General features: G+C 39.6%; 3 protein-coding genes across 4 annotated transcripts in view; 2 read left to right on the forward strand and 1 right to left on the reverse strand.

Moving 5' to 3' along the window:
* LOC138043866 (G protein alpha i subunit-like) overlaps nucleotides 1-1,498 on the forward strand; it is a 14,233-nt gene extending 12,735 nt beyond the window's left edge. For both annotated transcript variants that reach the window (XM_068890360.1, XM_068890361.1), the window contains one exon: nucleotides 191-1,498. In XM_068890360.1, coding sequence (XP_068746461.1) covers nucleotides 191-375 — 185 coding nt within the window. In that variant the 3' untranslated portion in view covers nucleotides 376-1,498. The remainder of the gene's footprint in view (nucleotides 1-190) is intronic.
* A 1,427-nt stretch (nucleotides 1,499-2,925) lies between these two features.
* On the reverse strand, nucleotides 2,926-12,094 carry LOC138043868 (T-complex protein 1 subunit eta-like). The gene is made up of 10 exons (XM_068890363.1): nucleotides 12,012-12,094; nucleotides 11,680-11,833; nucleotides 11,494-11,600; nucleotides 9,272-9,397; nucleotides 9,059-9,111; nucleotides 8,335-8,671; nucleotides 6,960-7,093; nucleotides 6,038-6,190; nucleotides 4,747-5,087; nucleotides 2,926-3,271 (listed from the first exon to the last, which is right to left on the reverse strand). Exons 1-10 carry the CDS (start codon nucleotides 12,015-12,017, stop codon nucleotides 3,051-3,053), a joined length of 1,632 nt encoding a protein of 543 aa, XP_068746464.1. The 5' UTR covers nucleotides 12,018-12,094; the 3' UTR covers nucleotides 2,926-3,050.
* A 103-nt stretch (nucleotides 12,095-12,197) lies between these two features.
* On the forward strand, nucleotides 12,198-22,395 carry LOC138043867 (ectonucleoside triphosphate diphosphohydrolase 4-like). Its single transcript, XM_068890362.1, has 10 exons — nucleotides 12,198-12,410; nucleotides 13,355-13,782; nucleotides 16,131-16,385; nucleotides 16,795-16,860; nucleotides 17,174-17,283; nucleotides 17,757-17,929; nucleotides 19,195-19,501; nucleotides 20,619-20,701; nucleotides 20,941-21,102; nucleotides 22,083-22,395. The coding sequence occupies exons 1-10, from the start codon at nucleotides 12,400-12,402 to the stop codon at nucleotides 22,321-22,323; spliced, it is 1,836 nt and encodes a 611-aa protein (XP_068746463.1). The 5' UTR covers nucleotides 12,198-12,399; the 3' UTR covers nucleotides 22,324-22,395.
* The last annotated feature ends 1,193 nt before the right edge of the window (nucleotides 22,396-23,588 follow it).

Genomic DNA, 23,588 nt, shown 5'->3' on the forward strand with positions numbered 1-23,588 from the left:
CATATAACCGAGTTATGCGCAAACGAGAACAGCTCTGGTGACGAGATTGAATGGGTTTCACGAGCACAAAAAGTTTCTACGCATGCTTCATACCTGCTTTTCACATTTTAGTACATTTCTGTGCCTTTGTCTTCACTCGAAACGAAACTAAACAAATAAGTGACATCAATATTATTGTTTTTCCTTACAGGTGGATCCGACCCCGAAAAAGGCCTTAGCTACATCCGGGATCTATTCCTCAAAAAGAAACCTGAAAATAAAAATGTTTACTTGCACGTAACATGCGCAACGGACACTGACCTAATGAAAGACATTTTGAACGATGTATTCGAGATCCTGGTTAATATAAATCTGAAAAGACTTTCCACGCTTTAGTTTGTGCTGCAGAGGATAAAATTACTACATTCGCCTCATCGAGGAACAGAACAAAGAGTAGAATTTTTTCCTTGTATGGGGAAATCTTCCAGGAGTCATGCAGCCATCATCCATACAGTTTGCGTGTAAAATGAAACCTACCTCGTGAAAATTCGCCTCGAACTTTTACACGGCCGGTTTCCAAAGGTTTTGTGTGAAACTTTCGCACAGAATGTTGAATGATATTTCTGACACAATTTAGGTTTTAATTGGTTATGGTCGGAGGGCAAACTGGTTGCTCTCACGAAAAGCGGCAAAGCAGAATACAGAGAGATATGAAATCGCGTTAACGTTACCGGTAACAGGCAGGCACCAGTTGCCCAAAGGCCAGATAACTTTATCCAGCGGACGAGTCACTATCCGTCAGTTTCAATGTAATGTCTGCAAAGACTGATTTCAGTATTTGTCCTTGTAATTCTGAATATGCACCCTCTAAGCACATCCAGTCAAAAGGTGTGTAAGAAAATCTTGGCCAACGTTTAACGTAAAGTACTGATTTTATACTTAGGATAGTGAGGCCTGTGGGGGGGGGGGGGGTACTTTAGGAATTTCTGGGTGGGGATGTGCCGCTGGGACCCTGGAACCCTTAGCCTATACCAGAGCTACTAGTTCAGCTGAATACTAAAGTAAACTCCCACTGATTTCCGTCTAAATACCGATACTTGACAGTTAATAGAATCCAGAAGTGTTTCATGATAGCCATTTATCGACACTGTTGAGGCTGAGTTGCGTAAATTTAAACTTTGCCGACTCGACTTTTTTATACTTTTGAGCGGGAATTTCTGGTTTCCTTAGTCTTGATAAAATCTTCAGGCGACTGGTCAGTTTCGTGAAAAATGATACCCTATTCTAGAACCAAACGCTCTGATTTATATACCCTATGCTAGAGTAAACTGCTTGAAAACCATACCCTTCACTGCGGCACATACTTATATAGCCCATATATGGCAGTACCCCCTCCTCCCCGGGCCAGGTGGCTGCTGGCTAGTTGTAAGAGTGTGAACATTTCCTTATTCAAACTTGTATCTTTTTTTGAGAAATCGCTTGATAATGTCTTAAGTTGATTCAAATCTCTATAATTTTCTAATGCCTCTTGACATTATTCTTAAATATCTTCCGTAATCATGTTACTCTGGAATTAGAAATAATCAAGTGAAGCTATGATCCTCGCAGTTGTGAACGCAATTTTAGCAATTGCGTAGAGAAGCCTGACAAATTCAGGACTTCAACAGGGTTTGAACCCGTGACCTACGACGCTCGAACCAACTGAGCTATAAAGCCACTGATAATGTTGGGAGCTAGTCATTTGTGGGTTCACATGTTCCCACGATGAACGAATCAATGAACGAAATGATATATGAAATTCCTAAATACCTTCTTCCGTAATCGTGTTACTCTGGAATTAAAAATAATCAAGTGTAGCTATGATCCTCGCAGTTGTGAACGCAATTTTAGCGATTTCGTAGAGAAGCCTGACAAATGAAGGACTTCAACGGGGCTTGAACCCGTGACCTCGCGATGCCGGTACGACGCTCTAACCAACTGCGCTATGAAGCCACTGATGATATTGGGAGCTAGTCATTTGTGGGTTCACATGTTCACGTAATGAAACGAATACATGAACGAAATGATATATGAAATGAGTCATATATTGAACTGCGGATATGAAATCAATTTCTAAAATTGCGTTCACAACAGTGCGAGGATCATAGCTTCACTTGATTTCAAATCCGCAGTTCAATATGATTCATTTCATATATCATTACACTCGTTGATTCACTCATCGCGGGAATATCAGAACCCACAAAATTGAAAATCAAATGAAATGTTGGTTTTTTGAGGAGGGGAAAACCGGAGTACCCAGAGAAAAACCTCTCGGTGAAGAGTAGAGAATCAACAAACTCAACCCACATGTGACGCTGAATCTGGGAATCGAACCTGGGCCACATTGGTGGGAGGCGAGTGCTCTCACCACTGCGCCACCCCTGCACCCCAAGAAATTTCTTACAAGGAAGCCTTTCTGAATTGGTGGTTCAGGTTACGTCATCACCGCCATGTTGGTGGACTAAAACAAAAGACCTCTCATTAGATCCTTTTGTTTGTCCACCAGCAATTGTACATTGTACATTACAGCATTGTTATGTGTCTCTAGAGATGGTTGCAAACCATCTATTTAACGAAAACAGGAACAATCAACTCCTGCTTCAGTTAATCGTTTTTAGAGTGATTCGAGCACAACCTTATCAAGTGGAAGAATGGGGTAGTTTCTAAAGAAACTGTGGTGCTGCGTTAGTGGGGAAGTAGTATACAAAAATTTGGTTTTGTCAACGGAGTTTATAATGTAAATTGACCGCCGTACAGAGATTCTGAAAGCTAAAATCATCTTTTAGAATCTCTGTACGGTGGTCAATTCACATTATCAACTCCGTTGATAAAACCAAATTCTTATCAAGTGGAAGACTACCCCGGAAATTGCTATCAACGAAGAGGACAAAATCAATACTGCAATAGTTGTCCTACGCCATTTTTATTCAAGTCGCTCAGTTTTTAGCAGACCAGGACAGTAGTTAAACTGTCGTCATGTCTCACGAGACAACAATGTTCTTTTTTTTTCCATTACTTAACGTTAAAAAGTCTCATCTCGGGCGACCTCGCCCTCTGCCCATACCCCCTGGGGGAGGTCCGCCCCCTTCTGATTTCGGGTTCTTGACAGTCTCGTCCACCGACAAAATGAGACAAGCCGCTTCGGTAGCAGCTGTAATGGCGTTCGTCTTCACCACGGCTGGTTCCCACACGCAGGCCTCGAAATTGTCAGCGATGTCTTCATTATTGATGTCAACACCATACCACAAACCACCTGATATCAGAGACAAAAACACAACATCGTCAGCCGGAGTATGATGCTACTCTGCTTTGCAGAAATTTGAAGTAACTAACCACCGTAAGAACGACACGTGTGATGACGTTTCGATCGTTAGCATTTCGTCAGAGCGAAGGGCTAACGCTCGAAACGTCACCTCACATCAACTCGTTTGATAATCGACGAAAACATCAACTTTAAAACTCGTTCAATAAAACCCTTTTTTTGGGTAACAGAACGTTTCGCCCCCCAGCGTGTTCGACCCCTCTAAGTTTACCCCACACATTTCGAGTTCGATCCCCAGTCTTTGTGATCATTCCAACAAATCAATCGACCCTAATATCATGTCGACGATTTTCCCACTTCAGAACTGTAAAGCAACAATTAAAAGAGTCAGAGTTGAAGTAAAGAGTAAATGAGGTTATTCAGCCTGGGGTAATTGGCAAACTTGGTCCCCGTCATGTGGCGGGATATTCTTTTCTCATTACGCTCCAGGAAAACGATCCGGCGTTTCAAGTGCCACTCTGACGAAATTCGCATCTTTCCTATCTAAGCCATTTAAAGACATAAACTTGTAGTCTGTACGAGAAAAAGGAATGCTGTTTACTATTTCCAAATCTCTCCTTTTGTTCCAGAGATATTCAAGTTTTCAAAATTTGCAAATTAGCCAAGTGATGACGTCATCAACTCAAACGAATTATGATCAAATATGATGGGAAAAAATATCCCAGCCAATGTCTCAGAAATGCTTGATTCTTTGCAGTAAGATTCTAGATGAGCATACCAGTTTTGTTACCATGGCAACAAACGGGGTTCCAGACCTCCCTGATATTAAAAGCTTTGCTGGCCACATTTGGCGTTCTATTTTGATATTTGCCAATAGTGCCTATTCTGCATGATCCTGCAAGCATATAAATACGTTAGGTCGAGTTTGTTGCCTTGCTAAATGTTTTCCTAGCTTATGATCACCAAAACTATTGAATCAGGTTGTAGGGAACTGGAAAAGAGTGAGTTCCCATAGAAACCATTTTCTATACGCCTACCAAGTTTCAATGGTCTCTGCTGCAAATTGACCGAGATTACTTACTTACTTATCCTCATCGAGTCCATGGGGACTCTTAAATTGACCGAGATAGCTCTATTTATATACTTGATTTTATATTGGCTTGAGTGAATGACGTCATCAGTAATCTCACCTGCATATTTTACACATTTTTCAAACTTAAATATCTCCGGAACCAATGGAGATATTTCCAAACGGTAAATGGCGTTTTTTATCTTTCCTGCAATTCTATATAATAAACCTAAACATTCAAGGGATAAAAATTTGATCATAGTTGCATTTTAATACTTAATGTATGGAGGGGGCAACATGCGGTTAGGACTGGGGGTCGAACTTGCTGGGGGGCGAAATGTTCGTAATTCCATTTTTTCCCTTTATACTGGTAAAGTGCTACGTATCAATTCCTTACCCTGGAAGTGTTTTTGCCTCAATTTATTTAAAATATTCGTTGCATCAAATCCAGCATTATCACAAAGCTGTCTTGGGATAATCTCCAAAGCTCTTGCCATTGAACCAATTAGGAGCTGTTCCTTTCCAGCGATTGACCTTGAATAATCTCGCAGATATTTGCTCAGCTCCATTTCAATGGCTCCACCACCAGCAACCACAGCATCGTTTTTTATCGCTCGCCGAACAATCATGATGGCATCGTGAAGAGATCGCTCTGTTTCTTCAATAAACTGCTCGGCTCCACCTCGCAAGATGAGCGTACAAGTCTTGGCTTCTGGGCAACCAGTGAAAATGTTGTACCTATTTATCAAAACCAACAATCATGTCAAACAGTCGTAAGACAAATGGAGAGAGTTTATGAACAATCTGCCAACACTGCTAACAGTTGCTTGACATCAAATGTATACCTAAGCAGCAGCCAGCGAATGAGTGAGTGAGCGAGTGAGCGAGTGAGGGTGTGCGTAATTGACCACTTCCCTAGGGGCTTTTCAGGAAAGGAAAAGGAAAGGAAAGCAACTTTTTATTCAAGTGTCTAATTGTTCTAGTGCTGGAGCACTAATTGGGGACACTGTAAACTGAAATTAACAATAACTAACACAGGGCCAGTGTACAACACTTTCTGAGAGACTTTACTGCTCTATGGAGTGAATGGCAGCCGTGCAGTTCACAATCGTAATAACAAGATTTCACTGGTACCCCCAGAACAGATTGGGTGTGAGACCACTACACCAGGCACTTCATCCCCTGCTTTTCTCAAACAGCGTGTGGGTTCTTTAACGTGCCACACAAGGCCTACGGTTTATTGTCCTTATACAAAGTGGACGATCAATGCTGAAAGTTGGAGAATGAAAGGGTTTCGTTAATATTTTGCTCAGGAGGTCATCAGCATTTGGCAGCTGGGGACTTTTAATGCTTTCAGAGGGTCATGACCTTGAAGCGTGTACCTTGCAAATCTTTTCTTTGGAACAAAGCTGGGCGTTTAAGGACACCACTTTTATGCCCAAATATAGACAAAATTAATAAGCAAATTTTTAAATTAAAAAACCCCTAACTCTGAACCAGAGTTAAGTGCTTCCAGGTCATGAGCTTCTGTTTTGATATAATAACCCAAGAAGGAAAGGTGAAACCAGCTGTACAAAGTCATGAAAGAGTGTGCACACCTGGTCAGTTTAATAAAACCCCCTGAGAATTAGAACAGTCTATTCTTGGCTACTTTTTATGATGGCTTGAATAGTCAAATAACTTTATACCTTTCGCTGCCAATCTGCTCTTCTTCAAACAATTCGCACCTCCCCAGGACATCGTCAGTCATGTTGTTCACAGATGTTTGAATGGCGCCACCACAAGCTTTCATGGTCCTTTTTAAATCCTCTTCGACAACGCGACCTGCACAGAACATGTCCCTAAAACAATAAAAAAAATCAATACCTCATGACTCCTCAGGGCTAAAACTTGGCGGTCGCCAGGTCACCCATGACGGCTTTATGATGTACCAGGGTGACTAAAAATTGAGGTTTAATTGCCCAATATGCGACTATGATACCAAAGGATTCAGCCGGAGATATTACGAAGTCAAGTGAAGCTGTGATCCTCGCAGTTATGAATGCAATTTTAGCAATTGCATGGAGAAACCTGAAAATTTCAGGACTTCAAAGCGGTTTGAACCGTGACCTTGTGATACCGGTACGACGCTCTAACCCACTGAGCTATGCCGTGACAGGCATCGCAAGGTCACGGGTTCAAACCCCGTTGAAATACTGAACTTTTCAGGCTTCTCTACACAATTGCTTAAATTGCACTCACAACTGCAAAGATTATAGCCTCACTCGATTTCATATCCGCAGTTCAATATACGATTCATTTACTCATATACCATATCGTTCATTCAACTGAGCTATGAAGCCACTGCTGGGAATTGGTCATTTGTGGGTTTTAAATGTTCCCTTTTGGGAAGATGCAGTCACGTAAGATTGTAGATCTCCAAGTTTCAACACTATTGCAACATTTCATCCACTATTGCAATCTACTGTACCATCCAAATTACTACATCACGAGATAAACAAAAGTAATATTATTGTTATTATTATTATTATACATCATATTATTTATTCAAACTTCCTCTCCACATAAACATATTCCTACAAGCAAGATAAGATGGTGAAATTTGCTTACCTGTCAGCAAAATACTGGGTGGCCACATCTCCAATGGGTAATTTTGATAGCACAACTTTAGCCCCACTCTTAACGATTTTGTCTAGCTTATCATAAAGGATATCCCACTCTGCATCAACAATCTGTTGATATTCCTGTCAAAACACAATCAAAGACACTGTTTATAGACCACTTTCATAAATGGTGACCTCCTTTACATTCTCTTGTATTTATGTTAATTAGACCTACTGTACTGCCCTTATTTTGAAACAAATTATATTCTTTTTAAATTTGCTCGTCGTAGTGAGGCTAGAAAGGCTTATTAGCATTGAAACAGAAGAATATTTTATTTGCCCGCCATTATGAAACAGGTCTATAACATAAGGCAATCAACAATACATTTTTTTATTTTTTAACCACATTCATCCCTTAATTTTGATTACTGCTTGTACTGTACCAGAAAAATAAAAAACATTAATGGCTTCAAGCAAATTTCTTTCCCAACATGCTTTCTGCCAAAATTTAGGTCATTTTTTGGCCACAATTAACCAGACCTGAGTTGTATGGTGAGTTCTGATTCCAAAACTACAATCCTGGAGAAAAGTCATTAGGGCATCTTGTTTGCATGTCAATGATTCAATCAGCCTAAAGCACCTACTTAAGCTACCCCTCAGTGCCCCATTCAATGTTGACCTCTTAAGGGCACCTTTTGAACCCTGTGAAACCTGACATTGTCAAGGAGGAGTAGGAGGGCAGCGCAAATTGCAAACACTGAGAGTGTGATAACATATTATCACTGGAAGACAATGGACAACTATAAGGTCAAAACTTTTCTCACAGATTGTAGGCTAAAGATCATAAAAATACCACATATCCTCTGGATTCTTCTAAAACCATGGCCCAAAGGTTTGGTTAAGAGCATGAGAATATAAAAGCTCATGATTAATAACATTTTTAAAATTAGATTTTTGGGAAATTATTTGCCAGAAATTAATAAAAAATCTTTGTTGCAGATACCTACTTCACCCTAAAGTGAGTGCTTTACAAAAAAATCCTACTAAATTAACTCAACTCAACTCAACTCAACTCAAATGATGGTCATTTTGGTGAAAGGAGAATTAAGCCAGAGTAGCCAGAGAAAAACCTGTTAGAGCAGAGCAGAGCGGAGCAGAGACCCAACAAACTCAGTTTGCTAAAAGGCGAGTGCTCTGACCACTGCTCCATCCCTGCTCCGTACATAGGATTTCTGCAAAGTGACCAAAAATTCACCAAAGGAAAGTTCAAATCATGATTTAAGTGTAGTAGGTTCAGTGAGAAGATGCCGAAGTAACAGGGATTTTGCAAAAAGTGCCAAGTCACCTGGAATGTTGCCTGGAGACTTTCAAGAAACACTTACTTGAACATTGTCAAGTCTAACTTCAGCATTTTCCTTCTCTGCCTTTAATTCCAACTCAACATTCAAGAGCGCTATCTTTGGGTTTTTGTATTTTTTAGGCTGCATTTCAAACCCAGCATAAGAAAATGTTTTTTTAAATGCAACACCAGCGACGAGTCTTGAATCTTGCAAAGCACCACCTTTGACCTTCTTCATTCCAATCATACTAAGAGGAAGAAGGTCATCCAGCAGCATAACTGCGTCTACAACCATCTTTGAGAAGAAGTCTTTGTGGGCAGCGACAAGCTTTGAGCTAAGAGCTGTGGCAGCGCATCTCTCTAGCAATATTCGCATTTCCCTGTAAAATTCAAAACTTATGATTTCACATTGACATTTTTAACAATAGAAGGAAGTGATAGGGCATGTTGCCTGATCTCCAAGCAACAGATTTTCACCAAAACACACATAGCAAATGATGTTGTTAGGGCAAGTTGCCATTTCTCCAGGCAACGGATGTTCACCAAGACATGTTGAATGATGACCTTGAGAGGCACTTAAGACACTGGACAGGAGAAATGATGCCGAAGGTCTCCGCGCTTCAGCTTTACTAGACCTCACCACCTGGGATGAGCAGGCAGTTGATAAAACCCAAGCAAACATTTCATTATTTCATTTTCTTGTAAACAAGACAAAGCTGGGTTACTGCAGACAGACAACCAAATTTTAAACAATATAAATGTCTTACTGAGGATCGTCCTTCTTAATGTGTACTGCAATTTCTTTAATTTTTTTAATGGCCTAAAAATAAGAAGCAAAAGTAATTGTTTAATCACACGCAAATAGCAGCACAACTAAAATTTTTAATCTTGGACTCTCTCTCACTAAAACTGTATCAAGCAGGAAGGAGTCTGAAGTTATTCTTAAAGATATGTGGTTACGGGTGTCTTCACAGACTTACCAGATTTGCTGCTTTACGGAAGCTCTTCACAGCAACTTGTGCATGAACACCTTCCTCAATGAATGGTTTGACTTGTTTAAGAAACTCACTAGCTAAAAGAGTAACAGTAGTTGTGCCATCCCCAACCTGACAAAGATATCAAGAAACCAAATCCAGTAACAAAATGTGACATTTTCAAACATGACACATAAATGCCACTCAGCAAGACAAACAGGGCCAGTGCCTGCACGTAATAATTATTATTGGTGGAGAGAGAGCTTTTGAACAAGGAAAGATCAAAATGCAAGCACTCTCGTTATTCAATGATATGCTAATTGTGGGCCCTTTATTCTGTAACTGTGACTATTTTCTATAGCCTACAAACACAGATGTATTTCCCGTGATCTCTACCTTGAAAAATAGCCCCAACCTGACAAAGATATCAAGATACCAAATCCAGTGACAATAGAACTTATTCATAAATGGCGGTCACATTTATATTTCTTTTGTCTGAGTGCAAATTAGCCTACCAAGCCTCATTTTAGAGCAAGAATTCTTTTCAATTCACTGTATGGTATCGAGGCTTGGTAGGCTAATTGGTAGTAATTGTGAAGAAGAGCTCCCCAAAAATCCTGTCGGCCGACTGTCGGTCAACTGTCGGCCGGCAGCTTACCGACAGTCTACCGACAGCTAACCAACAGGTTACCGATCGGTTAAGAAAAAAGAAAAATTGTGGTAAAAACGAGCAGTTAACGTGACATTCCGTAATGGTGATGTATGACTCGACAGACTTCACCTACTTACCGATCAACTGTTATCGGTTGTTATCAGATGCGTATAGGATATATCACTTGCGTAATTTACAACACACCAGACAATCTAAGAATCGCATTGGAAGATAATTTAATCGAAAACTCTGCTAAAAACTCTGAAAACCATAAGCTACGTATCAATACATAGTTAGTAGAGGAGACAAACACTTTCCTTCAAATCGACCTACAATGCAACGCGGCCTCTTATGGTATGTCATGTATGTATGAATGATGTTTACAATGTGGGCAGGTATCGCTAGCCAACGCTAAAACAGTGGACAAAAGCCATATTAGTAGTATAAGTGCTGCTCAAGGTATCGTTATGAACTGCCTTTAGCTCTTTTCGCGTAGTTTAGAAGCAATAGACAAGTAAATGCTTACGATTATTTTAGTTTGTCCCGCCGACAGGTTACCGACACGTTACCGACAGGTTGCCAACAGGTCACCGACTGTCGGCCGACTGTTGGCCGACAGTCGGCCAACACTTTGGCCTCAAACATAACACAAACTGTCGGCCGACAGTTGGACAACAGTCGGCCGACTGTTGGCCGACAGTCGGCCGACTGTTGCCCAACTGGCCAACAGTCGGCCAACAGTCGGCCGACAGTTGGGCAACAGTCGGCCGACTGTCGGCCGACAGTTGACCGACAGTCGGCCGACAGGTTTTTTGGGGAGCTCTTCTTCACAATTACCGGCTAATTTGCACTTGGACAAAAAAATCGTAAATTGACCGCCATATATGAATAAGGTCTATATGTGACATTTTCAAACATGCCACATAAATGCCACTCAGCAAGACAAACAGGGCCAGCGTCTGCAAATAATAATTATTAATGGAGGAGAGAGAGCTTCTGAAGAACGAAAGATCAACATATAAGCGCTCTTGTTATAATCCAATGATATGCCAATTGTGGGCCCCGTATTCTGTAACCGTGACTATTTGCTATAGCCTATGAACACAGACGTATTTCTGGCTATCTCTACCCCCAAAAATAGTGTCTGCAGACATACGCTGATAAACGATTTCTGTGATGTAAAATTCTTTGCCAATCAGAGTTCGGCTCACAAATCGCAAAGTACTTGCGCATTGTCCACGTAAACACATGTCAAAACAATGGCGGATAACATGGGTTAGCACTGATGTGATTTTAAAAGCTTGTTAGATTTCAGCATTCATTACTTCATCATTTCAGAGGGTCTCTACTGACAACGATTACACAAATCGTGTGGAGATCACCCGACTGCCTCTTTTCTCATGCAACGTGATTGGCCGAAAAAAAGTAGTTATGCCAGACATCGTTTACAAACTCGTGTCTGCAGACACAATTTTTCAGGGAAGAGAAACGACCGCCGGGAATACGTATGCATTTGCAGGCCATATTTTCTGTTGTGTAAATGCTGGTAAATGGGCCTTGAAATTTCACTATTTACCTCAGCATCTTGAGACTTGGAAATGTCAACAAGGGTTTTTGCAGCAGGGTGAACAACATCCAAAAGACCGATTATAGTTGCTCCGTCGTTGGATATTGTAGCTTTCCCTTACAAGTAAAGAAAGTAGGAAATCAAAAGTAGGAATTCGAAATAACAAAGAACAAAGGCAAACCTAACAGCTACTACCTCCGCTATTGACTATTAGTTTATCCATCCCTCTTGGTCCCAACGTTGTACGTACTGCATCAGCAATAAACTGGCACGCATTTATGTTGCTGATCAACTGAGGGACACCTTGTGAGGAATCAGTTCCCTCCTTGAGGAGAATTATTCCAGGTTGCTGTCAAAACGTACAATAGTACACATGTCGTTAAATTTGCCAACACAAGGTAAGGTTACCACTTAAACCCTTAATAAACACAAAAATATGTCTTTAATCTGCTTCGTTTAAGCTGCAAAGTAAGGTTTTCGATATGAAATGGGAAGGATGAAGAAGGATTTTCGCAGTCTTTCCTTACCATCATGATACAGTCTGACAGAACCACACCACCACTCAATCCCAGGGTCTTCTCGCCATTCAAAATGGCCGTGACGAAAAGTGCGCAGAATAATTTTGCGTTTGGGTTTTTTTGTCTTTCCGCTGACAAAACGCTCGAGAGGCTCAAGATGACACTCAGGAAGTTTCGTTTCTCTTATACCAAACCACAACCAATCATACGAACAACCGCAGAAAGAAATACGTGGCGCTCTGTGGTAAAGCCGGTGTTTTATCAATTTTTTTCCTTCGCCAAAGCAATGCTAATCACTCGCTGTGTTGAATCATGAGGAGAGTGAATGATTGTTCGTCCTGGTTAAACTATTATGGCGATAAATATCTTGGCTTGATTGTCATCGAATCGCGGGATCATGGTGGGAAGGTAGTGTTTCAGAGCTACTTACATATATTTTGCTGTGGTCTACATGTAATTACATTTGTATTAAGCATTTCCTTCTCGGATGGTTAATTATTTTAATTTCATTTCATTCATACTAATGAACTTCGTTTATTAGTGTGCGTGACATGTATACAAACGAAAGATTTAAATTCTTGGTTTAATATCACCAGATCCACTGAAATTGTTAGTCAATGATCAACATATTCTAAATCAATCTTTAACGATCTTTGGGACAGTTTATCATTAATTAAAATTAAAGTACGATACGATACATCTTATCGCTTTTAAAGGTTGGTTTTCACTAGCGATGAAGCTGGAGTCGGAGTTGTAATCAGAAGCGCAGAGTGATAAGATCTAGTGAAAATCAAACTGTCAGAGTGGGAAGTAGAATACCAGTTCCGCTTAATATGACTCCATGGCTTAAAATTCAGTGAAAACTGCATTGTCGGAGTTGGAAGCAAAAGCGGAAGAATAAACCAATCAAAATGCTCGATTCCAAGCATTACATGTGCCATTGGTTGGTTCTTCCGCTTCTGCTTCCGACTCCGACAATGCAGTTTTGACTGGATCATACATTTGTAAGCGACGGAGTCATAGGCGGAGTCGGAAGAAAATGGGAACATTATAATTCTTCCGACTCCAATTCCGTCAAGCTTATTACTCCGCTGACGACTCCGCTTACGACTCAGATCTTTGATTTTCACTTGGTCATAAGCACTCTTACGACTCCGACTCCAACTCTGTCGCTAGTGAAAACCAGCCTTAAAAAACAAAATCGTACAAGTCGCAGATGTGTCAGATGAAAAGCCAGTTGTCCTGATCTCTTACATGCTCTTTCTACTTGTGTATGACAGCTGGATTAGCTACATACAGCAAGAATTCACATCACATAGTTTACATAATATTTTTGTTGCTCTCATTTATAGGATCTCGATTCGCTGGACCGTTCTTCCTTCCTTTTTAAGACCTGGAGTAACATCAACCTTGCGACCAACTGACAGCCCCTGCTCTTCAAGGAGCAGATTATTTTCACATCTTTTTGGAGCAAACTCTCAGCCATCACGATTTGTTATTTTTTTAACATTGGCTGTAATCTTATTATTAGGATATATATTTTTTATGTCTGACTCAGTTTGGTATCACAGCAAAACAAAACGTTTCACTTCACAGGATTTTTATCAACACGGTGTCAATTCACATTATCATTATGGAATAGTTGTTGATTGTGGAAGTAGTGGTTCGCGTGTTTTTATTTACTACTGGCCTCCGCATAATGGCAATCCGGATGAATTACTTAAAGTTAAGCAAATGAAGGATTCAAGAGGAAACCCTGTCAGGATGAAGATCAAACCAGGTATTAGCCTTTTTTTCAATCATATACAATGGGATCAAGTATTACATCTGTCAAGTGTACGAAAGATCTAGGAGTCCTTATCTCCTCTGATTTATCGTGGAGCGCCCAAGTTCACGCCGTTGTGCACAAGGCAAATAGAATCTAGGGTGTTGTTTATAGAACTCTTGGGCCCTCAAATGTAGAAGCTTTCTCTACCCTGTATAAGTCCTTAGTGCGTCCTGTTCTCGAATATGCCGTACCAGTCTGGTGTCCATACCTAATCAAGGACATCCTAGGACTTGAAAAAGTCCAGAGGAGAGCATTGTGCCTTGCATTAGGTCAAAGAAGAGGAGATATGGAGTATGAAGACCACCTCAAAATTCTAAAATGGCCCACTTTAGAGAAACGCAGACACTACATCTCCCTTGTAGATATAGAGTGTTATAAAACCGTATTTGGCCTAAATGGTTTAAATTTTAGTGACTTTTTCGAACTAGCTTTAGATACCCGGACACGTGCTAATCATCCTTTTAAATTATTTGTGAAAAGCGCAAAAGTAAATCCTTATAAATACTCATTTTTCGTTCGTATAGTAAAGGATTGGAACAACCTACCACTGCACGTAGTAGAAGCTGAATCTTTAACATTTTTAAAACCAGACTGAAGTCTTTCCTTAATTTGTAAATTTGTAAATATGTAATTATGATGCTTGTTTTAGTTTTTAATTCCAGGAAACGTTATAGGGTCAACCTGGTGTTTCCTTTTCATGATGTATTTTTATATTTTATTTTTTCATCGTGAATAAATTATGCTTATGTTTATGCTTATGCTTGATGATCTTGTCATAAAGCTTGGTTTACACTGTGACATACATGTAAGCATAAGCAAAACGAAATGGACTCTTGTTGCATAAGCATAAGAGACGAGACATACATGCACACTTTTGAAGTTACCTCCAGGAAAAAAAACTCACTGAAGAATAGGACAAGCCATGTTTGTTGGGTAAGGGATATTTCCCAATAGAGGAAAGAACAAGAACACTTTCAGAATCTGATACGGGAACTGCAACTTCCAGGCCAAGAATTTTATTTCAGGATACTTCATAATTATCCGACGATTTGTCGTAAAGGCAGGGATAAAATCCACCTCTGCAAGTTTCTCGTAAAAAATAGTACCTTTGGACGTCATTGTAGGCACCATTTACTTGTAATGAATATCTGCGGGCATAAAAAACAGCTGAGACCTCGATCTATCTTTCACCCACCGGTTAACAGAGTAACTGCTATTAACATGACATGAGCATAAACATAAACATAAGGGTAAGAAAATGGAAACAATTCCTCTTTCTTGAGCTTATGCTTACAGCTTAAGGGAGCAAGATTGGCTAAGAAAGCAGGGTTGTCATGTGACCCTGCTAGTTAGCCTCCCTTGCACTCAATTTAGAGACTGAATTACAACTGTCTATGCTCAACAATATTTTTTACCTGGCCTATGAATGGACCAAAAGTGCAGATACAATGAATCGCCAGGAATGCCACCAATTAGATGCACACAGATTTCAATAAGCTTCACAAAGTGTCCCCTTGCTCTTCTCCCCAACTTCAACATCATTCATGTGGTCGTGTGTTCTGTGGTCATGCCCCCACCCCCTTCAAAATTGTTTCTGGTTTTCCCTCTAAAACACCATTTCTAGCATTCCTGAGACTTGAAAAGCATTGTGTGAAGGCATGAAATAGAATCTGGAAATAGAAAAATACAGCTCAAGAGAGAACAATCCTCGAGTTAGGAGGAGATTGGCTAAAACTCAACCTACGAACAATCATACAAACGCAGAGATGGGAGGCATGGATGATGACCACTTACATGTACGCCAGCCTGACTCCATCAAAACAGTAATGAAAGCATCTACATGTACTTGTACCTTTCACCCCGGCATAAATTCCTGAACTCACCTACTGTACATGTACATGTATGTACCCGTTTGTAGGTTCAGTTTGTGGGTTCTCTTCTTTCCTCTGAGAGCTTTTTTAACACTGCAGTTTTCTCCACTCATCAGTAACCAGAATTTTATGTCATGATTTTTAGTCTTCCCATGAATTAAGCAATAGAGTTGTTGCACTTGGCTATGAGCTGGAGACTACTATTGGGCCAAATTTGAACCCACAGTTGTCCCTACTTAGCAGTATGGCAGTTAATTTCATATTGTGTCAGCGTGTGGGATATGTATTGCACAGAGGTCCATACCAGGAAAAACTGTGGGTGAATTCTTTGTAGACCTCTCTTTTTCTTCACATACCGGTAACTTGTTTTAGAGCTGTTTACCATCCGACATGTACAATGTAACTCTTTTTTTTTTTTTCAAATTTAAGGGATTTCCACTCTGGTTGAACAACCTTCAAATGCTTCATATTACCTTGCACCACTTCTAAACTTTGCTGTCCAACAAATTCCAGATGACAAACACATGGAGACACCCCTGTATATTCTAGCAACAGCCGGGATGCGGATGCTTTCTCTTACAGACCAAGAAGCTATTCTAGATGATATTAGAGTGGATATTCCTCTAAAATATAATTTTCATTTTATGTCCTCTCATGTTGAGGTTATCACAGGGAAACAAGAAGGTAAGAAGGGTTGGTTATTTTTGGCCCCTCCTCTGCCATGAAAAATGCCAAAAACTTTCAATGAAAATATTTCTGAAATTTACCGGTTTCTATAGAGTGGTAAATTCAGAAATATTATAAATACAACTTATTCCCAAATGGCTGCCGTTTGAGTATTAATAATTATTTTGTTTGCTTGGAAATTACTAAGCTCTTTTTGCCTTGTTTTTTAACTTAAAATTCAAAAGAATAGTTGATCGGCTATTTGCATTTAATTTATAGAGTTTTTTGGTTGCTGCTTGTTATAATGTGAGTTGTCCATTATCTGTATGATTTTCCTGAAAATATTGTTAGTAGTTAAATTTCCTTGTCTTTCTATAAAAAAATTATTGGTCCTCATCTCTTTAATTTGGACCTTTCGTTTTGGTAGGGATTTATTCATGGATTGCAGTCAATTTTGAGCTTGGAAGATTTGACCATTCTCATGAAACCAAAGGTATTTGAAAATTAATTTATTAATTTTTTCTGACTAGCCATCAAAATATAGAGATCATTTTAAGACTGTCATACTAGTTGTGCATTTCTCAGGGCAGCCACTGAAGGACCTTGTGTTTTTCATAGAGCAATATCACTGAAATAATCACATGTATATTAGTGCTAAGATAACAGAGAGTTGGCAAATTTCATTTATGCACAGTTCTGGAAGTAATTACCCTGTAGACTTTCCACAACAAACATCATAGATAAACAGGAAAACAAAACACCACTCCCACTTTGTATCTCTGATGATTTTTTTTATCACGCCACAGGCTCACCAACCCTGAACAGCAGTGTGTCAGAAGTCCCTCGCAAGAGTACTGTGGGTTCCTTAGATATGGGAGGAGGGTCAGCCCAGATTGCCTTTGAGGTTGGAAAGTCTGTAAGTATTTATGAAGAATAGAACTGACCAGTCTCTTAATAGACCATTTTACAGTTCTGGCTAAGTTACCAGGCCTAAGAATGGAAGCGAGGCTGCCGGTGACCCTGTTTTGATACAAACCTTCATGCTTTTTAATGTTAATATGGACTAATTAGCATTACAACAACACAATTTACATGATAAAAGCAGTGAGGTCTGTATCAATGCAAGGTCACCGGCAGCCTCGTAGCCATTCATAGGCTTCACCAGTCTCTTAATTAATCACTGCCCCACCATTTAGTTAGGATGAGTGAGTTCAAAGGACAGAATTAAACAGGAAATTGTATGATCATTTCATGCAAAATTTTGCTAGGATTCCTTCGTGTTTTAAACTGTAAAAAAATTATTTCAACAGCAAAAGTCATTTTGTATCAGGGGAAAAAAACTTTACGTATGACGTGGAAAGTGAGTAACTTGCATAACTCTTTTTGAAGGTTTGGGTTCCATCAGAGCTGAGTGCACAAGTGAATCTTGGTTGTGACTCTCATCAAACGATACACAACTACAATCTGTATGTTGCAACATTTCTTGGATTTGGGGGTAATGCTGCACGGGACAGATACACAGAGTTTGTCATCACCCACAATAACACTTTGAAGTTTGATGTGTGAGTATCATATCCTGTTTTCAGCTCTACAAAATAATACAGTAAATATCAAAATATTGTATCGGAAATGCCATACTCCAAATCTTTTTTGTTTCAGTTTTCTTTTGTCATTACATTGTGGCCAACTGTCCAACAGTAGATGGTACACAACTTTCATTTTGTTCCATAGGTGAAAGGTTAACTCAAGTACATGAACACTGTATATATTGTTACAACTACACTGTAGTAGTAATCATGTATTGTGTAGTGAAGGGCATTTGATGTCTATTTAAGTAATACCAGAAACCCATTAGGGTTGAAACGTGTAACGGCCCCTTGTGTGCTGGGAAATAAGCTTCTGAATATTCAATTTGCTAAGTACCATATTTGGAACAACAAGAGAGAAACATTCAACCAATCAATTCGCAAGAACACCGTGACGCAATACCACCAATGTTCTCGCGTGAAATTAACTGGAGCGAGGGGTTTCCAAATATGGTACTTAGCACTGAATATTCGGAAGCTGTGAATGCGCGTTACACGTTTCAACCCTTATGGATTTCTGGTAATACTTACATGTAATTGTACTGATTGCCCAGAAAGATTCAGGGAAAGTGGACTTGTGGGTTGCTTTCAGGTAGTATGCACTCGAGAAGTTGAATCTCCTGTGAAAAGCAGCTGAGTTGACAAATCACAACTCTGCATTGTTGCCGGCACAAATTGCCATGTGGAGGTGAATTGCATTGTCTGTTTCCTGGAAAACACACCACTAAAGCTTTCTGATGTTCTGAGTACCTTTAGTCATATTTGCAAGTGATACTTCGAATAAATCAACACAAGTTCACTTATCTTTGCAAAAAACAGCGAAGAAAATGGCTGAGCAACCAACATGCACAAAGTCTGCAAAGCACATGCGGGAAATAATTTAGGCATGCGTGCATTGCAATACAAACCCAATGTTGACGCATGACAGATTTACAGTCACATCAGATCTAGGTGATTGTGTGCCCATGGATCGACCAGCCTATCCAAGATGGCGTCCAAACCCTGAAATTGCATGGCATCATAATATTGATACCCGCGAAACATAATTATTCAGGACATTCAAAAACTATACCCGTCCAATAATTTAGGATGTGTCCTCCTTTGTCGGAATGCTGATCTCTTGAGTGCTATAAACAAGGAATAGACAAATTATTATCCCCATAAATTATGTATGTTTTTTGATTACAGTAACATAGAAAATTATTATTGAATCATGAACTGATTTTTTTCAATTTACACAGATCCTCTCAAGCATTTCGTGATCCTTGTTTGCCAAGTGAGTGCTCAGAGCAGAAAACCCTCAAAGAAAAGGAATACAATTTTTTAGGAACAGGGGAATACAGTGAATGCCAAAAAGTCATTTTGCCTCTTCTTAACCTTACAAAGCCTTGTCCAAAGCAGCCCTGCTCGTTCAATGGAGTCTATCAACCGACTATAGATTACAATAAAGATGAATTTTATGGATTTTCTGAATACTGGTACTCCATGAATGATGTACTGAGGATTGGGGGACAGTACAGTGCAACTCAAATGCAGAAAGCAGTGGAGGTTGGTACCTAGTGGGGAATTCATCTTTTCAGGGAAAAAAATATGTTCTGACCATCTCGTTATCAGTTAGAATGATAATAATAATGATTGACATTATGCATGGGAACAAAGAGTTGTTATTCTGATGTTTTAATAATAATAATAATAATAATAATGAAATACAATGAACATGTGTATCTCATTAGATGTTTTGGTACATGTCGTATCACTGATTATTTTTTTGAGTTGTGCTGTATTCTGAGAAGCCTGCTGGGACGAGTCAAAATACAGAAATACTCACTGATACTACACACCGAAACATCTAATAAGCTATTTATTATCCAACTTTTTCACACTAAATTTTTGGCCAGTGAATTGTAAACAACCAAAAAGGTGTGAAAGATTTGTGCGTGACAAGTGTGGGGCAAACATCAGCACCCAAACCAGTCAAACTGGTTCTCTACTGCACAATAACCAAGTTATGTGACTAGCTCCGTGAGCAGGCAAGATGAACCAAATCCCGCTTAGGATTTCTCACTTGCTCCCGCAAGATCAAAGATCATTGTTTGGTGTTTTATCCCATGTACATGTGATAAATCCTTCATAGACCAAGCTTGGGCAGTCAAGATAGTAGGATATAAATTTTGCTTCGTTCTTCTCAACTTCATTTCAGTCAGAACACGCAAAAAAAGAACGTGGCCAATATCCAGCCATCTTGACCTCATGCTCAGTCAATAACCCATATGTACAATATCATGGAATATTTGTACTCGTTTCGTGCCTTTTCTGTACAATAATAATAATAATACAGTTTGATAATAATTAGCTCACAATAACTATATTTAAGGGTGAATGTAGCCGTACTAAGCTACCCACTAAGTCAAAACACGCGGAACATCAAATCAAGCAAGGGGGTACAGGTAGCCTACACTTTGTCCAAAGTATACGTAATTCGCCATCACTAAATTGTAGCTTTCTTTCATATTCAGTTCAAGTCCATATTCCAAAAATGGCATTCAAAAGTTGGCGTTCCATAATCAAACCATCGGGAGAAGACACGTTGCAATCACAGAATGGATGCTCACACTTAACTGTTGTAATTGCCATTATTAATAAAGAATATTCCTGCTATTTTCAGGAGTTCTGCAATACCCGTTGGTCTGTTTTGGCATCAAGGCACACGAAGGGACTCTATCCATTTGCAGATGCTCATAGACTCAAGTAAGAAATTTTGTCAGTCGAGTTATCATTAATTTTTCAGTCTTATACAAGTTCCATTTGAATATGACAGCCCAAGGATTTCCTTGGGGAAGCTTTTTACTTACAACTCCAGGAAAAATCTGTTGGCGTAAAAACATGCGTTGAAAGATAATGAAAGAAATGTTGAGCCCAAGTTCTTGGCAAGCGCAAATTCTGATCAGATTTGTTACGGAAAGTTATTGAGACTTTTGCATTTCCAGGTTTCAGTGCTTCAAAGCAGCCTGGATGACAACCGTTCTCCACCGTGGATTCAAGTTTCCTCAAAACTACACCAAGCTTCGCTCTGCATTTTACATTTCTGGGAAAGAGGTGCAATGGACCTTAGGAGCTATCCTTTATCGCACCAGATTCTTACCTTTGAGGTTAGTTGGGCAGAAATCTTTGATAAACTCACCTGAGGCCCCAGGAAAAAGTAATGTCAACCAATATTTGTTGAGCGGCTATGTCAGACGCCTAGCTATTTGCCAATCGTTGCCTCTGACATAAACAAGTTCTCATCACACCGTAACATGAGGCTAAACGCCAAAAAATGTAAGGAGATGGTTTTCGATTTCGTACAGTACAAGTCTACCACCTTGACCCCCTTGATGATTGGTGGCACAGTCTTTGATCGTGTTCAGTCTTACAAGCTGCTTGGGCTGCATATTTCCAACGATCTGACTTGGAACTCGCACTGTGAAACTGTGTATAAAAATGCTGTCAAACGCCTTTATGGTTTACGGGTTCTAAAGAAAGATGGGATGTCGACGGGAGATCTTGTTTCTGTGTACTGCTCGATTGTACGATCTACTGTAGAGTATGCCTCTCCTGCCTGGGCAGCCCTCCCTCAATACTTAAGCAATATGTTAGCAAGTGTCCAAAAACAAGCCATGCGAGTAATTTTTCCCGCTTTTCTATACGAAGATGCGCTCGACTTAGCAGGGCTTGACCCACTGTATGTTCGTAGGATAGATTCGTGCAAGTCGTTTGTCATTAAGGCTAAAGAAGTTCTCAGAGTTATTTATTCGCCCACTGTCGTGGAGCATGATCGTATTCTCCGTTCAGGGAACAAAACTGTCTACCCAACCTTAGGCCGCACAGCCCGTCTTAATAACTTTGTTACTGTTAAATACCAATGCTAGATATGTTTGCTGTCTCTGACCTTTCCTTTAATTTAGGTTTATACCTGCTATTGGATACATTAAACGATTGATTGATTGATTGATTGATTGATTGATTGATTGACAATTACCAAGTACTCTTCATCACTCCATGGAAAATATACTGCATGAAGAATAGAATAACAATGCCATTTGGTATTTCATTTAAACTTGCTAACTAGTCAATCTTTATTTACTTTCAGGGAAGTACAATTGCGCTCGCAGTACAAGAGCTCCTATCACGCATTTTGGAGTTACGTGACTGACCTACAGTTTCGTATCATATTCCTTGTGTGCAGTGTGACAGTGCTGGCTGCCATTTTGTTGTACTGTAGGCGATTACGGCGCATGAGTAAGACTTCCAGCCTATGGCAATACCACTCTTCCCCAGTCCTCTACAAGGTTGATGTATTACCGAGCTCTGAGAAAGTTCCGATGAGGTGATGAAAAGATCACAGACTAGAGTAATATTTTATGTTAAATTATTGCGGGAAAATAAAAAAAGATGTTTGTAAATACGACAGAGGGATATTTCTTGTTCTTTCAAGTTGAAATAAGGAGGCCTGCCCTGATTGTGCTGGAAAAACCGCAAACTAGTGTTTCAAAAGTGGCGTAAAAGTGCTCAGTTAGAGCTAGAATTTCCAAATAAGTGCTTGAAATTAAGAAATAGTAAGTAAGTAAGGATCATGATTTACCCTCGGATTTTTAGAATAGCTAGTTAACAATTATTCCATGAGCGTGCGTTGGATGTGAGATGATAGATCAACCAACTCGGCGCTACGCGCCTCATATCCAACAAGCGCGAGTGGAATAATTGTTTTTTCAGTTTTTAATAATAGCTAATATCTCCGAGCATTGAACAGAACAATTTTAAGAATCCCAACTGGCTGGAGGCAAACCAGTAGGCCATTTACAAGTGCAGCAGGGAAATTGAACCAGGGACTACGTGGCCAGAACGTGTCTTGAACCCAGGTTCCCTGGATCTCAAGGCAAGCGCCCTAACCACTGGGCCACACTGCCTCAAAAAGTGCTTAAGAAGGCTCAAAATAGTTTTTCCTTTTTTCACTCAAATAAACATATTCTCTCCTTAGATATAGTTAGGGTAATCATATCAAGACGAAATTTGGCCAGAGTATAGACCGAATGCATAAATGGCGGCCAAAAAAAATTATTTTGTTTACGTGTTAGACTCACTAGCCTCGTTTGCATGTACAAAATACAAAAGAAATGTTGCTTGAGAGCGAGGCTAGTGAGTCTAATTAGCACATAAACAAAAGAATACATTTTTGGCCTCCATTTATGCATTCGGTCTATAAAGTACCAATCGCAGATTTCTCATATCACATTTTCCCTCAAATTACCGTTACCATGGCAACGATATAAGGCATTTCTTCGAGCCTTAAAATCAGCATAAATTGTGTTTTTTGAAAAAACGGGACGGTGAAATCTTCCCAGACAGCGTCACCTGATAATGTTAGAAATAATCTCTTAATATATTTAAAACCGACGTAAAGATAGCAGAGTAATAATAAATCTCAAAAAAGAAACGACAGTTTTCAATTTACAATACATGTTTCGACGTACTCATGTCATCTTCAGTTGCAAATGAGGTTTTTTAACGGTCGTACACTTTATTTATATTAAGGTACGTTACAAAATTTCGTGTCAAAACTTGCGTACAATTTGAATATGAAGTATGAAATGCGCAG

The sequence above is a fragment of the Montipora capricornis genome, chromosome 3 (genome assembly GCF_036669925.1).
Source record: "Montipora capricornis isolate CH-2021 chromosome 3, ASM3666992v2, whole genome shotgun sequence".
NCBI lineage: Eukaryota > Metazoa > Cnidaria > Anthozoa > Scleractinia > Acroporidae > Montipora > Montipora capricornis.

What these genes read in the sequence shown, in the direction of transcription:
- LOC138043867 (XM_068890362.1), top strand. An exon ending in CAGGATGAAGATCAAACCAG is followed by an intron (nt 13,783 to 16,130) that starts GTATTAGCCTTT and finishes TTCAAATTTAAG; the next exon opens with GGATTTCCACTCTGGTTGAA. An exon ending in ACCAGATTCTTACCTTTGAG is followed by an intron (nt 21,103 to 22,082) that starts GTTAGTTGGGCA and finishes ATTTACTTTCAG; the next exon opens with GGAAGTACAATTGCGCTCGC.
- LOC138043868 (XM_068890363.1), bottom strand. An exon ending in CCAAGTCTCAAGATGCTGAG is followed by an intron (nt 9,398 to 11,493) that starts GTAAATAGTGAA and finishes TATCTTTGTCAG; the next exon opens with GTTGGGGATGGCACAACTAC. An exon ending in ACCCAGTATTTTGCTGACAG is followed by an intron (nt 6,191 to 6,959) that starts GTAAGCAAATTT and finishes TTATTGTTTTAG; the next exon opens with GGACATGTTCTGTGCAGGTC.